The sequence below is a fragment of the Pelecanus crispus genome, chromosome 2 (genome assembly GCF_030463565.1).
Source record: "Pelecanus crispus isolate bPelCri1 chromosome 2, bPelCri1.pri, whole genome shotgun sequence".
Lineage (NCBI taxonomy): Eukaryota > Metazoa > Chordata > Aves > Pelecaniformes > Pelecanidae > Pelecanus > Pelecanus crispus.
The window spans coordinates 127,753,324-127,771,408 of NC_134644.1; the positions used below are offsets into that span (position 1 = coordinate 127,753,324).

General features: G+C 42.4%; 1 protein-coding gene across 5 annotated transcripts in view; it reads left to right on the top strand.

The window, feature by feature from the left end:
* The first annotated feature begins 467 nt into the window (after positions 1-467).
* Positions 468-18,085, top strand: part of DTNA (dystrobrevin alpha) — a 101,336-nt gene continuing 83,718 nt past the window's right edge. For 4 of the 5 annotated variants that reach the window (XM_075706328.1, XM_075706329.1, XM_075706331.1 and 1 more), the window contains exons 1-2: positions 468-552; positions 6,151-6,231. In XM_075706328.1, the coding sequence (XP_075562443.1) occupies positions 468-552; positions 6,151-6,231 (166 nt within the window). The remainder of the gene's footprint in view (positions 553-6,150; positions 6,232-18,085) is intronic. The other variant, XM_075706332.1, reaches the window with a different exon arrangement.

Sequence of the window (18,085 nt, forward strand, 5' to 3'; positions counted from 1 at the left end):
GGAGTAAATAGAGGGTATTAGGTTGTGGAGTAGAGATTTCGTTGTTGTTATTTTTTTGTCTCCTCCACCCAGAATTGGCTAGAAAGGCATTTTCTAAACTATAAAATAATATCCAAATCTTTTATGATTTCATCTCTCTTACATAATTTAAACTGAAGATTCCTTATTTAAGAAAATCTAAAATGAATTTCAGAGCTTGTGTTATGTAAGTCAGTTAGTTACATCAAGCAGAAAAACTGAACATTGCCTTTGGGAGAGAGAGAGGGGGAAAACAAATGCTTGAAAGCAGAGTCTAGGGAATGGAGGACAATTTGGGGACCAGCTTCTCCGCAAATTGTGCCACAGAGAGGCTGGGAAAAGGCATTGGGTACACGTGGAGCACCCGTCAACCTCAAAGGTTCTCCGCGATCGATTATGGGTGCTTATGTACGTATGTTCAGTCTGGGAACAATACTCAATATTTTCACATGATTTTGTCTTCCAGAATGATTGAAGATTGTGGGAAAAGAGGAAATACCATGGCAGAAAGAAGGCAGCTGTTTGCAGAAATGCGTAAGTACTTCCTAGAAATGTTTCACTGTGATAGACCAAGCCAGTTGCAATGCAGTGTTGGTAAAATTTATGCAAGCTTTCCACCTCAAGTAACTGATATCTCCATTTCACAAATGGTTTAATGTCATGAGACCAAAATTACAGGAAAATGGGCTGATTTGACCAAATAGCAGGAGAGAGGGATTTTCTACATCAGATTTTGTGATTGTATTATTTTAATCAGTAGCTTCTTGAGACAAAAACACTGCAATACACAGGTAGCAATAAAGAGGGATAAAAGTCTCCAAAAGACTACATATTTAGTGGGGGTGTCTGTAGTAAGTTGACCCCAGCCAGCTGCTAAGCACCCACACAACCACTTGCTTAGTCCCCAACCAGCCCCCAGCGGGATGGGAGAGAATATAGGGAGAGCAAAAGCAAGAAAACTCGAGGCTTGAGATAAAGACAGTTGATTAAGTGACAGGAAAGAGGAAAAAAAAAACCAATAAAAAACAACAACAAGTGATGCAACGGTGGTTGCTCCCCACCTCCCAGAAGCAGACTGATGCCCGGCCAGTCTCTAAGCAATGTCTAACTTGGAAGACAAAACTCCCCACCCCCTTCTTTCCCTACCCCAGTTTTATTGTTGAGCATGACGTTATATGGTATTGACTATTCTTTTGGCCAGGTGGCGTCATCTGTCCTGTCTGTGTCCCCTCCCAACCTCTTGCCCACCCCCAGCCAATTCTGGGAGGAGACAGAGTAGGAAACAAAAAGGCCTGGATGCTGTGCAAGCACTGTTCAGCAATACTGTCGTGCTTTAGCCCCAGCCAGCAACTAAGCACCACGCAGCTGCTCGCTCACTCCCCCTGCCCCGATGGGATGGGGGAGAGAATCGGAGGAGTAAGAGTGAGAAACACTCCTAGGTTGACATAAGAACAGTTTAATAACTGAAATAAAAGTAAAATAGTAATGATAATAATAACAATATAATAATGATAATAATAATGATAATAATATACAAAGCAAGTGATGCACAATGCAATTGCTCACCACCCGCTGACCGATACCCAGACAGTTCCCGAGCAGCGATCGCTGCTCCCCGGCCAACCCCCCCCAGTTTATATACTGAGCATGACGTCATATGGCATGGAATAGCCCTTTGGTCAGTTTGGGTCAACTATTCTGGCTGTGCCCCCTCCCAGTTTCTTGTGCCCCTGGCAGAGCATGGGAAGCTGAAAAGTCCTTGACTAGCGTAAGCAGTACTCAGCAACAACTAAACCATCAGTGTGTTATCAACATTCTTCTCCTACTAAATCCAAAACACAGCACTATGCATGCTACTAGGAAGAAAATTCACTCTATCCCAGCTGAAACCAGGACAAATAGCTAAAACATTGGTGTGTTATCAACACTTTTTTAGCCACAAATCTAAAACACAGCACAATGCAGGCTGTTATAAAGAAACTTAACTCCATCCCAGCCAGACACAGTACAGGGACCCATATACTACATACCCCACTTCAGCATATTTTTTATAGTTTCTATTGAAGCTTTGTGTTCCCTGCAGAGTAGTGTGTCAGAGATGTACTATAGTAAAATGTGCCTGCGGTTCTCTGGACAGTCATCTCTTATTTCTCTTACAAACAATCCAGCATTTCTGAAGGAAATTCTATTACGTATGAAGTTTGAGACTGTCACCCTGTTACTAGATTCACGTAAATTCTGTCTGTAATTACTAAGCTTCCTATTATTTGTCCCCTGCAATATAGTAAAAACATGACAGACCATCTTCCCCCGTCTTCTGAGACTAAGATGAGCATTACTGGGACTTGAGCAGCTGTGCACACTGAAAAGCCAGGTCTGTGCTGGTGAATCAAATGTGCTTGGGACTGTTCTCCAGGGGTGAGCCCAGGAGTGACTGAATGCCCTACATCTGCTCTCCTGAGCTCTCCAAATTAAGGACTTCTCATTCAGATGGCCTACTGAGAACGGTCTTGACCCATTCCACTGTGTCCACTAGGTCTGTTGTCCCCTGTAATTAATTCAATATCACACAAGGCTTGCTGTTGTAACTCAGGTGGAGGTTTCTCTTGTCCCTTGTGTATAACATCTTGGGCCAGAAGAAAAAAAAAAAAAGAAAGAAAAAAAAAAAAGATGATGCACTTGTCCATTATCAGAACATACTGTACTTTTAATTAGAATTATAGAGAGGACTTGAGCTTTTATCAGCTAAAGTCAATAGCACAAATTCCATTAACTTCAGTTTGTTTGAAATATTCCTAAAATGGAAGATAATTGCTTAAGTCTTTGCTGTGATGATTTATGGTTTGTTACCACAGTTTTGAAGGCTGTTTTGCTGTTGGGTTGCTTTGGAGGAGTTAAGGAGGTGTTGGGAAAATTTACAATCAGTAGTTGGAGGCGGAGGAGGGACCATTTTCCCATACTGTACACAAATAGTTGTTGTCTACTATTTTTTCTTTCACATTCTAGTATTTTGACATATTTACTTGAGTCTGGTTTATCTCACGTGTGCTTCCCTTTTCTGTTTGCCTGCCTCCCTTCCTCCTACTACTACACATGCACACAGAGAACTGGGTTCCAACTAGGTAAAAAGAGGGGAAAATATTAAGTCTTTGTGAAAAACTAAATATTTTTTAGGCAAAAAAATGTCCATATTCATAAAAAACTGAATTTTGCATTTTGAGAGTCCCTTGGATTCCTCTGTGTGTAGAGGGTGTGCTTCACTGAAACAGAAGTTCAGCCTGGCGTTGCATTCAGGTGGCCTCAGCTGTGTGCAAGCCCGCATGATCCATGTTTAACAAAAACCATGTGCTCCACACGCCCTACATACTGTGGGCCATATGAAGCTTCTTAACATTATAACAAACGTACGCTTCTGGTAAAAAGTTAAACTCCACAACCTGCTGATGTTAGAGGAAGAAAATTCTAGAGGACTTTGCCAGTCATATCTGCAAGTCTGTGATTAAAACCCGACAATACTTTTAGAAAGTGTGTCATGTTCCAAACTACACAAGACAGCAAAAAAAATTTCCAAATTTTCCTGCCTTTTTAAGTAGGAAATTTGTTCTGAACAAGGAATAGATGGATTTGACTCTCAGTTTAGATTTGGGCCACTATGTGATCTTCCCTGTATTTGAGAAGTTTAGTGTCACTTTTTTGTTTCCTTTCCTTCAGAAGAGGCATCTTTCTAGTTGCAAATTACAAACTTCTGTGAATTAATATCATAATAAATATCATCTTCTGTAGAGTCCTGTGGTTAAAGCTTAAATTGTGTCTTATATCTCAAAAGGCACCATTGGACGTCAAATCACTCGGCTACCCTTAGTCTTACCTGACATGCTCAGGTATATCCAGACTGATGTAGAGAGTTCAAAATGTGCATCACTGTTGTGCTGCCAGCACATATTATCCAGCAAGAAAACAGCAGCCAAAGCTTGCGATGTATCCCTTTATTATTTTTGCAAACTGCAAACAGTGTTACATGAGATGAGCATAGTCAAAGCAAACAGAGTGAAACACTGCCAGCGGGCAAAAGGAAGGAGAGACCACTGGCAATCCTGTAGGCAAGTTACAAATCCACAGTCTCATTTGCCATGCTCAGTCCTGCACATCTTTCCACTTGTTTTTCAGGACTCTCCATGTAACTGAAGTCACTTTTCTACAGAAGTTATTTGACAACTAGATCTCTGACTGCGGCAGAATGTGAATCATGATAAAATTAAATTTCTGTTCCAGGTGTTTATCAGCAAAAACACCTCCTCCCAAAATAATATCAAAATAATACTATCCACTGTGTGTGTAAATAGTAAAGAAAAAAAGCAACATTATTGCCTACAAATTTGTTTATTTAGGATTAATACTGCGACCTAGGAAGCTCAATGAGCCAGAGCCTCATTTTGCTTTGAATCTTTACATCTTGTGAAAGGGCTGAAGTTTTATAGAGCACTGGAAGCTTTTATTAGTAGCTTTCACTAAAGTTAAGAGGGAAGAAGTTAAATTCATTTTACTCATTGGTCCTATTAAAAAAGGAAGGACCTAGTGTTCCAAGCATTGTCCTCCCCTTTATCAGTAAAGTTTTCGAAAAGCTGTCAGTGAGTTACTAATGGAGAAGAGAAAAACCTCTGTAATTTAATAGTAAAGCATATGATGAAAAAAAACCCTAAAAAACCTTTCCAGACCTGATGTTAAGTAGTTAAGGGTAGCTTCTCCCAGGAACAGATGGTGTTAAGAAAGCCAACTGGTGAAAGGGAATAGCTGGGAGCCCTGGGAAGATAACGTGGGAGAACCCGGTCAGGAAAAGAGCAGAGTCTGGGGAGAGGGGAGAGTATAATTCTCATTTTCATCTCGCAAGTCAGAGCACATTTGAAAAATTTGGGTCCAAAGGATGGCAGATTGTTTAAGAAAGTGTGGGTGAACAGTGCTGACATGGCCATATGTACCACAGTGCAGCTGAGCGGCCAATCTAATAATGTCAAGATGAATCTTAAAGAAAGCATTTGGGAGGCATGTGTAAAAGCAGAATAGGGCCGTATTCCACTCCACTTCTCTTACAGCCTGATTGTACCTTGTTTGGATGTGTTTCATGCAGACAGTTCCTTAAGAAACTCTGGTTTTTGTAACTTGGTACCTTGCTCAGCTGAATAGAACAGGTTTTACTCCTGTTACAGGGCCAGCCACAGTGAAAAAGCAAATACGCAAAAATTTAATTGAATGTGTTTCCATGAAATGTGTGATAAAATTAATAAGCAGTCCTGTATTTCATAGGCCATATTGGAGCTATGAGGCAACACTTCTTTATGTAAGATACCAGCCAAGAAGGAGAAAGATTTAAATCACAGTCTCCTCATCTACTTTGTGAGGGTTTTGGGGAGTGTTATGAGTGGTGCACAGCAGCAGAAGGCCTAAAGACACTGTGCCAGGTTCTGCCCCCATCCTGGCCCCTCTCTGCTGCGCTTGTGTGGGAAGTAGCTACCAGTCAGTTTATACTCATCTCCTGGACAGCTGCTTTGGAAATGTTGCCAGATCTTTAAGTTGGAGCAGCCAAGGCCAAGCCATGTGTGAAGCAGAGAGCTGACCCTTTGGGGTCTCTGTTGCAGAGAGCGTGCCTCTGCAAAATGGAGAAGGGCCTCACAGCCCTTGCATTATTTTTGCCCTCTTCTGCAGACTGCTATCAGCCTTTTCATTACGGCATGATACTGTCTCTAATTTGGTTTGCTGGCAATACCTTGTTCTGATCTGGCATGTCAGCCAGAGATATTTGTTATGAGCTCTGTTGTTAAATATTAAAATGAGATGGAGGTTTTCCCTGCTGTTGGAGCCTGGCCAGTGTGTCTTTTAGCCTGCAGCTTGACCAGATTGTTCTTCAAAGTGACAGACAGAGTGGGCTGACTACTCCTTGCTTTCCTTTATAAAAGTCTTTTAACACTGCAGCTCCTGCCATTCCCCTTTTCTCCTCTCCCCTCTCTCCCTGCAAAGGAGAGAGCCTTCAAAATTATTAAACAGAGTCAGCTCATGTGTCTTCTTTGGCTTCCATGCTAGCAAAGATACGTACAGGTTATATTCTGTACAAATGTCTCTGTTATTCTCTTCTACTAGGGGCTCAAGATCTGGATCGCATTCGTTTGTCCACCTACCGAACAGCATGCAAGCTTAGATTTGTTCAGAAGAAATGCAATTGTAAGTATGTCAGTGCTTCTTTCATATCCCATTGTCACTAGCTTTCCACTGCACTCCCCAGTCTATCCTTCAGGTCAGTCACAAATGGGGACTGTTTGATTCGGCATTGCAAAGGACACTAATCAGCGTGCCTGGGCAGATTTTAAATACTAACATGTTTATAGAAGCAATTTGTCTCAAACATGCCAGTGATTCAGTCATAGAAGGGTGGGTCGTGATGCAGGCCACAGCTTTATTTAATAAGTACGTTAACCACATTCTCCAGTTTTCTTGTAAAATAACATTTGGGGGTTCCAGCAAGATCCTGCAAATTAAATGCTTTTATAACAACTCCACAGAGAAGAAATGGTGGTTTCAGTCCTTGTCTGTTTGGGGTGCAGCAAAGTAAGTGCAATGTCAGTCAGCCCCCTTTGTTCCAGAAGGCCAGCTAGAGGCATCTCTTCTAAGAGGGTGAACCTGCTTGTAATCTCTGTATGGCTGTCGTCTTCCATCTAGGCTTCATTCTTGAGATGTTTCCCACTTGATTAGTGACTTTTTCAACGTTTCTTTTGAGATTCAGTCTTTCTTCCTTTAGAGCTGCAGTTTCTGTTAGCACAGTCATGAGAAAAGCTATGAACTTCAAAAGGGAGATACATATAAAATCTGTAATGGATCGTATCCTTTCTTCTCCATCCAAAATACTTAGGTTTGGTTTACGTGTTTTACCAGACCTTTCCACACTAAGTTAAAAAAATCCTAACCAGGGGGACTCTTGCCAGCAGTAGCAGTAGGGGGAGGACTAATGTAGAGAAAACAAGTTTATTAGTTTTAATATCTAAACTAGAATGACAGCATGGCTACGCTTGTGCTACACAGTGGTAAGTACGTTAAGAAATGCTCACTGCAGATAGAGATTAACCGCCCCAGAGAGAGTTACTAGTTTTGGGGCTACAGGTATCTGCGTTACAGAAATGTTTAGCTTTTGCTGTCCAAACATACTGGAGAGGCCAAGTTGTGGTGGAAAAGACTTTGGAGAGTATTTATTGGGTTATTATCTATGGAGCTAGTCTTTCAATCACTCCTGCAGCACATTTCTCATGTTTTTAATATGTGAAGTATGAATTGAAGGATTAGTATCACATTATAAGCAGGCTGCCAGGCACAAAACCCAGGAGGGGTTTAGTACCTGCCCATCAGCTGGCTTCTCCCATTCAGAAGGAAATGTGTTGAAAGACACTATTATGTTGCGTTCAGTTGTTTATCTTAATTTTTTAAATTTTATGTTTAAGAGGCTAAAATGTTCACTTTTTTCATGGTAACTGATTACAGTAGTCTGGAGGTGACAAAAGTATCCAATTAAGTTGATAGTGATAGCAAAGTTGTAACACTAATTGCTTTGATAACTGTATACAAAGCAAATGAAAAAACTTAAGGGCGCAATAGCCTCATTGTTGGGAGTGGCTGGCTGGCTAAAAATATTGGTTGTTAATCTTAATTGTGTTCCTCTTATTTGTCAACTGTGATCTGCTTTTGTGGGACTGTTGCTTCTATTCATAGAGAACCAGTACACGTGCCCTTCAGTTTGCCAGCTTGTGCCAGGTCACTCATGGACAGTGCTTGCCTTCTGGTTGCCGTTGATTACCTAGGAGAAGTGGTTTGCTGATCTTATATCAAGAGCTATACTATATCAACCTCTTCTGAAGAAAAGAAAAGGCGCGGGGCTTAAACAAAAACATCATCCTAAGAATTAGGTTCTGTGCAACTGAAGGAATAATGCTTGTTGCTCTGGAATGGGTTGAATTGCTGGTCTCTTTTCACTGTCAAATACAGTTTTCTTCTGGTAGACTGCTGCTCTCCCAGATGGCTTTCTCTTATTAGTGGAAAAAGAAGTCATTCATTCACCTGATGTGATTTCAAGCAATAGCTGTCCAAGGCAGAGCTTCTAAACATAGAGCCACTGAACTGAGCACTGCCCCAAAATGGTTAATATCAGACCTCTGGCTCATGTCAGCTACTCTTTTTTTTCCACTACAGAAATTGCTATTATGCACCACCCAATAGTAAGTTCAGGAGAAAAAAAAAAAAAGGACATGAGAAAAAAACCTTTGCTGCATCTGAGCTGTTTCATTCAGGGGAGAATATAAAAAGAAAAAGCTCAAAGGCAGTTCTGCTCCACTCCCAGTGCATAGCACCTCCTGTCACTCAAGCCATCCCTGTCTTCTTTCAGCTGTGCTCTCCTGCCCTGCCCTGGCACACCAGCCCAGACTTACTAGGAAAAAATTGCTTGGAAAGAGTGTATTTAAGGGGTTCTTTTAAAAAGCTAATTTAATAAATTGCAGGGAGCTGCTCTTGGCTACTGGCTGAAGGTGTGTGAGGATGGAGGCAGAGAGCTGCTTTGAGTGCTAGAAGTGGCTGTTCCAAGAAAAGCAGAGCAGAGGTTTTATTAACACCATCTTTTTTCCCCAAAGGTGCCCATTGGCATAGACAGTCATGGGGTATCATTTTAACAGGCAGCTACGTTTATCACAAACAATGCACAGTTTGTTTCCGCTGTCTTTAATGCAGATACAGGCACAAGTTCATCTCCCTTTGTGAATTCTTCTCTTGATACAGAAGGGTGTTTTGCTGAAACCTTCAGCAGCCAGCTGGGTTTTACTGGTGAAGTAGGCAGTGTGCAATGGGCAAAGGTGCCTTCATATTGTAAGAGCCGTTCTGTCTTGCAGTGTTTCTCCTTAACCTAGTTAAACTATCTGGCCAAAGATTATAGGGGAGGTGACAGTTTACCACCATTTACCAGAATACTGCTACATATGTTGCACTTTGAGTACTAACACTGTCAGACAAATTAATTGCTCCATGGAATTATTTCATTTTCAGAAGAGGAAGACTACTTTAAAGATATTTAGCAAACGGTCTTCAAAATTGCAAATATATGTCTTTCTGATAGTTCTATAAAATTGTAGGAAAACTACCATGCATGTGAAAAGTATTTCTTTTATAAAAATCTCTCTGAGCATTTAAACCAACAGGCAGTTTAAATAAAATCAGCAAAGCGAGAAAAAACAATATCAGTCATTGCAATTATTTGTCAAACAGGATAGAACAGAATTTGGTCCAGCCTCATTCTTCACAAAAGCAAGAAATTATTCTTAAGAACTCAGAAAATGATAAGTAGATAAATTTGAGAAAGCTGTAACGTTATCTTTCAAACAAAAATTCCTTCAAATTTAAGCATTCCCCTTTGCCTATGTTAATGTAACAAATAAATAGCAATAATATTTGCAAATGATTGTTGGCACACCTCTGAATCTGCTAAGTGCCCCAACATGAGATGCAATACGTGACAAAAATCCCAAAAGCAAGAGACCCACAAAATTTTACATGCAGGAATCCTAAAGGCTAGGAAGCTTTGTTAGTGCACCATGAATATAAACTCATTTGATGCTTCTCTATTCTGCTGACGATTTCTAAAATTGGAAGTAGTGAAAAGAGAAACTCTGTAGGTAATGTAGGTACCTTTGAGGATGTGGTGGGTTTAGAAAGAGATGATTGCAGGCTACTTGCTTATTACTTTGCAGAACTCCTGTAGACCTGTTACAGACCTGTTACAATAGCAATAGTCTTCTCTTAGTCATAAATACTAACAGAAGACGTAGATACCTTTTCTGTAAAAAAAGAAAAAAATCAAAGATATACTAAAGAAGTCGTGAGAAGATCTTGAGATTTGGGCATGAATAATTCCAAATGAATGCCAAGAGTCTTGGACAGAGAGACTTGGACAGAGAAAACACTGCTAGTCGTTACATCATCTTCAGATCTCAGAATGTAAAGCAGGAGTGTGTGAGCTGACTGTGGCTGCTCTACTGGATCATGGTGTTGGATATAGTCTCAGAAATAGCAGCACCCTAATAATTTGAGGTTAAATTTCATTATTTGGGTTAATAAAAGTAGATAGGAAGCAGGTGCAGAAACCTGATCAAACATGCTACATGTTTATTCTGGTCTGTACTGTACAAAATGGACAAAATGCAAGTAGCTGTCGTCTTCATCATCTGAATTTTCTAAATGTGCTTTAAAGGTGGCCCTGAATAGTTCACACTGCAAGAATCAAGGAGGGAGATGGAAAAACTAAAGGTGAGCACCGTGAGGTCTGCAACAGTCGCAGAACTTGAAAACCCTACGAACCAATGTTGCTCTGACAAAGTCAAACATTAGGGTATTGTCCTTTGCTTCACCTCCAGTGCATCAGAGTGGGCTTTGGAGCACCTGATATACATTCTCACTATACAGACGCCCACTCAGCTCCCTTTACTGCCAGGAAAACGCCATCTTGGCAAGGTTGATTTACAGCTGTTTATCCATAGCATTCAGACACAGAAGTGTAATAGGCTTTCCTAAAACAAGGCGCGAAGGACCAATGACAGCAGTTGCACATATCTCTCAACGTTCACCAGTATTCAGGAACCACCAAAAAGCACAATTTATAGTTAGCCCCAGTGATCACTGTGCAGTTGGTTTATTTTAATATTTGATTTTCAGTGAATTTATTAAAACCCAATTGCTTATACAGAAAAACAAGATGAAATATCGTGTTCACATGCAAATTCCCCCTGGGCTATGGTGGCAGCAGGAGCAGAACATAACAACATATCATAATCAAAACCATTATACAGTTAAACATCACTCACTAATACAGAATTGTACAGCTGGAAAACTACTGCTGTCCTTGATGAACTTTCCTGAATGTGTTGTGAGATTATTCTATGACTCTGGCTGCAAAAAGCAGATTGTGCTGATTTCCCTAGATCAGGATAAATCATTGGCAGTTGAAAGCTTGAATCTAAATCCATTCTGGTGATAGGAATATGGGGCTTAATTAATACAGACAGAAAGGGAACTTGCTTCTCTGGCAGTTGAATCCCAGCACCTTAGGGTTTCAGTGTCTTTGTTTCTCCCTTCAGTATTCTTCTGTATGAGTGATTTGTTTGGGGATTTTTTTTGCATTGTTTTGTCTTATCCAAGTTGTAGTACAGCTGTTTCCACATAGGGAGTGCAGCTGCCATGACTGTGATGGAGACTGTCCTGGTTTCGGCTGGGATAGAGTTCATTTTCTTCCTAGTAGCAGGCATAGTGCTGTGTTTTGGATTTAGTATGAGAAGAATGTTGATAACATTACTGATGTTTTTAGTTGTTGCTAAGTACTGCTTATGCTAGTCAAGGACTTTTCAGCTTCCCATGCTCTGCCAGGTGCACAAGAAACTGGGAGGGGGCACAGCCAGAATAGTTGATCCAAACTGCCCAAAGGGCTATTCCATACCATATGACGTCATGCTCAGTATATAAACTGGGGGTGGGGGAGGTTGGCCGGGGAGCCGTGATCGCTGCTCGAGAACTGTCTGGGTATCGGTCGGCGGGTGGTGAGCAATTGCATTGTGCATCACTTGCTTTGTATATCATTATTATTATTATCGTTATTATACCATTATATATCATTATTATACTGTTACTATTAGCATTACTATTTTACTTTATTTCAATTATTAAACTGTTCTTATCTCAGCCCAGGAGTGTTTCTCACTCTTAACTCCTCCGATTCTCTCCCCCATCCCAGCGGGGTAGGGGGAGTGAGCGAGCAGCTGCGTGGTGCTGAGTTGCTGGCTGGGGCTAAACCACAACAGAGACCTTGTGAATGTCCAAGGCAGTCTCCTCCACATCCACCCTGCTCTTCCTCCTACCTTCTCTGGGCTTAAGTAGTCACAGCTGAGGCATGTAGGCACGTCAGCTTAATTTCCATACATGCTTTTGGGTGCCTCTCTGATCTGATCTGCCTTTTTACATTTGTTTTAAGTTAGAATAATTTCTCACCCTCTTGAAATATAATAATTTCCCACTGAAAATGAATGACAGTTATTGTAAACACACTATTTTTAGATGCTTTTCTTAAAGCTTTTTTTCCGTCTGTACGTTTATACCTCCTGTAATGCTACAGCAAGCTGCTGAAACTGGTTTTGCCCTAGAAACTGACAGTTTGGGTATCAAATGATGAGATCAGCCTGTGTGAGCTACTGGCTCCCATCAGGATGGGGAACATTTTTTTAAAATTATTTGATTAAACCTAAATAAAATTACTGAGGTTTGGGTTCGGTTTGGGTTTGTTTTTTTTTTTTTTTCTGTACTGGGCTGACACTTAAAATGCCATTTTATCCTATCCCAGTCAACATGCCATTCGCCACAAAATGAAAAGTCACGGTATCTGGTACTTGTAGTAAAAGGAAAGGATACGGAAGTCTGGATTCCACACTGGAAATGGTGCTGTGACCTTTGTGTTATCCAGTGGCTGTGGAAGTCAACAAGAGATCCAGGTTCAACTTTCTCTTCTGCATGACAAAATGTACGCGGATCTTACATATCCAAAAACGTTCCCTAAACACAAAGCTAGAGGATATTCTGAAGTGTTCCGCTCTGTCCTGTTCATGCTTAACTACCAAGTCTTCATATGTTAAATGATTTAGGAACTGACAACTTCTTCTCTTTACTTAAATGAGACCTCTTGCCACTGTAGTTGGTGGCAATTACGTAATCTTGCCATTCTGTCTTTGACTTGGCGAGTATTTGTTTTCTCTAAAATGAAATGGAGTACACAAGAAATGCTCCATGGTGGTATCCTCGTTGTGCAAGAATCTCATGAAGATCCCTGCCGTGGCAGGAGGCATTCGTTCTCAATATCCTGCCTTTTACTTCTCAAGGACTGTATAGCTATTTTGTGCTTGCCCTCTCATCCCTTTTTCCTCAGGATGACCATCAGAAACAGAGCCACCAAATTATCATGATTACAGAATTGTTTAGATTAAATAACTTAATCCTTCGTCACTGTAGGTTTCTGTGGTTAGTGCTCTGTTCTCATTGTTGGTTTTTATCATGTTTTGCATTCCATCTTGGAAGCAATAAAACACCAGATAGATTCAGGCTGGGTCACAGAGCAATCAAACTGAACGACAAGCAATGTTGCCTTCTTGAGAAGTGCCAAAGGTCTGCTTGGCTGCAATTTGAAACATTATTTCCTGGGAAAACAATCTGCCTCTGGAATTTGTGATCACGGCATTCTTATGTCCCTCTAAACCCTCAGTGATTGGTCTTCTAATGAGATTTGCTTAAAAATCCTATAATTTGGGGGAAAAACCCCACATTTTTAGTTCTTAGTTTTATTCTTCTCTGTTGACCATCTTGGATATTCTATGATATTAATATCATTATTATTGTTGTTGTTGTTGTTATTTAAATATAAGGGCTGAAAATATTAGTTGTGTTCTTTGTTTTCTATTTTAACAGAAGCTGAGAGTTATAGTCATTCACATGACTCCAAGTGACATAGCTTTAAAAAAAGAAAAAGAAAAAGCACCCTATATTACAAGAGTCATGATACCATTGTGTAAGTTACTAATTTGGGTATCCTGCAGTACTTGAATAATGGAAGGAAAGATGAGTTAATGATTTTAAAAACTTTTTTGTTCCTTTGTCTTTACCAGCGACTTAGAGACTAAACGCTCCTGGAACTGCTAGTACCGTTCCATATGGGTTTCTAGGCAACTATGGGGAAAGGACGCATATATTATACATTCTGCATTATGCATCAATTATTTAATCAAAAGTTCAAAAGGGCTTGATTTAGCATATTCCCTGCAGACAAATCCTTCATAAGGATTTTAGTCTGTAGTGTTCACTCACAGTACAATATCCTGAAAATGAGTTCAGATTTTCTTTTCCTTTTAACTGTAAGAGTTTATTAATATGACAGATCATAATAGCTGTTAGAGAGCTGACATATAACCTGTATATTTGGCATGTTCACTGGGGGACTACTATTCAGCCTTTTTTTCAATGTTAGCACGAAGTGGACTGTTATTACGTGAACGGGTTGTGGTATCTCAGATGTCCCTGAGCATTTGCTCTTAAAGGCTACCACTGCAAGTCTGCCTTGTACAAGATTGATACAAGAACTATCAGTGGACATTTGGAATTCATTTTAATGTCAAAAAGAGTGAACCAAACAAGGATTTGTATCTTAAGCTCTCACGTTTTCATTTGCTAAGAAATTGATTTTTCAAACGTACCCATGATTCCAAGTGACTCCTGTTAAAAACTGAGTTGCAGAAGTTTGTCAGCTGATATTATTTTGCCCTTTACCGAGGAAAATGACTGAACTGGCTTCCTTTGAGTCAGAAGTTGACAGGCACACAGACGAGGCCACGTCCCAAGTATACCTACATGCTGCCCTCTGCTACACAGGTGGCTCAGCCCTGCCTTGATGCAGACAGCTTTTGTAATTGGATCATAGCTGAAAATCTCTTCTTACTGACTTCCTGAACTCTGCTATAACTGCCATTCACTGTGCTATTTCTGATGGCTTTTCTGATGCAGGTTTAAGGTTGGACAGGCTGTTCAGTTCCCCCTGATGTCTCTGAACATCTGCTGCTGGTAACAGGCGTCAGTCACCTTTGGTCTGGCAGGCTTTCGATTAGTTACCCAAAACCAGAAAGTTTGTGCATCTTATTTCACATCAGTCCTCGTAATGAACACTTCAAACAAAATGAAACAAATTATTATTAGCTTAGTACTCTTCTAGACAGTCTAAAAATTGCAAAATATATGCAGACATACAGTCTCATGCAAACAAACGGATACCTTGGTGATAACAGGGTCACCGTATCTTCTGAGGGATGCTGCTTCTTCACGTGAGAGCTTTTTCGTCTTTCACCCTCTTGGTTTTTCCCCTCAAACAGTAACTGTGTTTTTAAGTCTCCTTCATCATTTCCCTGTCCCTTCTTCAGCTTCGTGTCATTATCTGTGGCATTTACTGTATCTCTGACTTCTCTGCAGCCCTTACTCTCTTGGCTGCTCTCTCCTTTCCTGTTATCCTCTTGGCTCCAAGCACCTTTCTTCAGGCAAACCTTCTCTTACACTTGAGCCTTTGTTCCCTTTCCATGGGCTGTTCTGGTCTGTCCCGTTTGGGTATTTTGCTGGGCCTGTCCTGATGTCATGTGAGCACCACCATAATGTGTCAGAGTGCATTAGGCAGTGTGACTTAATGCCTGTCACATGTTGGTCATTCTCTTAGTTTTTCACTGTATAACAACGTATTTATGTGAAAAAGGGGAGAAAAAAAGGAAGAAGTCTTCCTTGGAGCAGATATCAGTGAGTTTGGTGATCATGGTCCTTTGTTCCTAGGGAGCTTCAGTCATAGAATCATAGAATCATAGAATCATAGAATCATCTAGGTTGGAAAAGACCTTTAAGATCATCCAGTCCAACCATTAACCTACACTACCAAGCCCACTCTAGACTAATCAAGGGTAGACCAGACTAAACCATATCCCGAAGTGCCACATCTACCCGTTTTTTAAACGCCTCCAGGGATGGTGACTCCACCACCTCTCTGGGCAGCCTGTTCCAATGCCTGACCACCCTTTCCGTAAAGAAATTTTTCCTAATTTCCAGTCTAAACCTCCCCTGGCGCAGCTTAAGCCCATTTCCTCTTGTCCTATCGCTAGCTACTTGGGAGAAGAGACCAACACCCACCTCACTACAACCTCCTTTCAGGTAGTTGTAGAGAGCGATAAGGTCTCCCCTCAGCCTCCTCTTCTCCAGGCTAAACAACCCCAGTTCCCTCAGCCGCTCCTCATAAGACTTGTTCTCCAGACCCTTCACCAGCTTCGTTGCCCGCCTCTGGACACGCTCCAGCACCTCAATGTCTTTCTTGTAGTGAGGGGCCCAAAACTGGACACAGTATTCCAGGTGCGGCCTCACCAGCGCCGAGTACAGGGGGACAATCACCTCCCTGCTCCTGCTGGCCACAGCATTCCTGATACAAGCCAGGATGCTGTTGGCCTTCTTGGCCACCTGGGCACACTGCTGGCTCATGTTCAGCCGGCTATCTACTAACACCCCCAGGTCCTTTTCGGCCAGGCAGCTTTCCAGCCACTCCTCCCCAAGCCTGTAGCGTTGCATGGGGTTGTTGTGACCCAAGTGCAGGACCCGGCACTTGGCCTTGTTGAACCTCATACAGTTGGCCACGGCCCATCGATCCAGTCTGTCCAGGTCCCTCTGCAGGGCCATCCTACCCTCCAGCAGATCGACACTCCCACCCAATTTGGTGTCGTCTGCAAACTTACTGAGGGTGCACTCGATCCCCTCATCCAGATCATTGATAAAGATATTGAACAAGACTGGCCCTAAAACAGAGCCCTGGGGAACACCGCTCGTGACCGGCCGCCAACTGGACTTAACACCATTTATCACTACTCTCTGGGCTCGGCCACCCAACCAGTTCTTTACCCAGCGAAGAGTATGCCTGTCTAAGCCGTGAGCTGCCAGCTTCCCGAGGAGGATATTATGCGAGACGGTGTCAAAAGCTTTGCTAAAATCCAGGTAGATGACATCCACAGCCTTTCCATCATCTACCAGGCGGGTCACCAGGTCATAGAAGGAGATCAGGTTGGTCAAGCAGGACCTGCCTTTTGTGAACCCATGCTGGCTGGGTCTGATCCCCTGGTTGACCTGTACTTGCCTGTGGAGTTCGCTCAAGATGAACCTCTCCATAATCTTCCCCGGCACCGAGGTCAGGCTGACAGGCCTGTAGTTCCCCGGGTCCTCCTTCCGGCCCTTCTTGTAGATGGGCGTCACATTGGCAAGCCTCCAGTCATCAGGGACCTCCCCTGTTAACCAGGACTGTTGATAGATGATGGAAAGTGGCTTGGCAAGCTCCTCCGCCAGCTCCCTCAGTACTCTCGGGTGGATCCCATCCGGCCCCATAGACTTGTGAGCGTCCAGGTGGCATAGCAGGTCATTAACTGCTTCCTCCTGGACTATGAGGGCTCCATTCTGGTCCCTATCCCTATCCTCTTGCTCAAGGGCCTGAGTACCCTGGGGATGACCGGTCTGGCTGTTGAACACAGAGGCAAAGAAGGCGTTAAGTACCTCAGCCTTTTCCTTGTCCTCGGTGACAATGTTCCCCCCCACATCCAGCAAAGAATGGAGATCCTCCTTGGCTCTCCTTTTATTGCTGATGTACTTATAAAAGCATTTTTTATTGTCTTTTACAGCACTGGCCAGATTGAGTTCTAGCTGGGCTTTTGCCTTTCTAATTTCCTCCCTGCAGGACCTAACAAGATCCCTGTACTCCTCCTGAGCTGCCCGCCCCTTCTGCCAAAGGCGGTAGACTCTCCTTTTTTCCCTGAGTCCCCGCAAAAGCTCCCTATTCAGCCAGGCCGGTCGATTTCCCCGCCGGTTGGTCTTACGACACACGGGGACAGCCCGCTCCTGCACCCTTAAGACTTCCTTCTTGAAGAGGGCCCAGCCTTCCTGGACCCCTTTGCCCTTCAGGACCGCCTCCCAAGGGACTTTCCCAACCAGGGTCCTGAAGAGGGCAAAGTCTGCCCTCCGGAAGTCCATGGTAATAGTTTTGGTGCCCCTCCGCTTAGCATCACCCAAAATTGAGAACTTTATCATGTCGTGGTCGCTAAGCCTGAGACGGCCTCCGACCTCGACATTTCCCACAAGCCCTTCTCTGTTGGTAAACAGCAGGTCAAGCGGGGCACCTCCCCTGGTAGGCTCGCTTACCAGCTGCATTAGAAAGAATGTCCATCATCTTGAACCAGCCTTGCCTCCATTCTGGACTCAAAGCAATAAGTCTTGAGGAGTCATACATGAGCTCAGTCCATATGTGCTTTCTGTAGAGAGTAAAAGGACTGTTTTGATGTCCTTGCAAAAATTTTTTTCTTAAGAAGATAAGGTGTGACGTTTTGCCCTATCTGTGTCCTGTAGCATTGCATTCAAAGTGTCCTTCTCCATTGCGTCTGCTGAGTTGGGATTTTTGCTG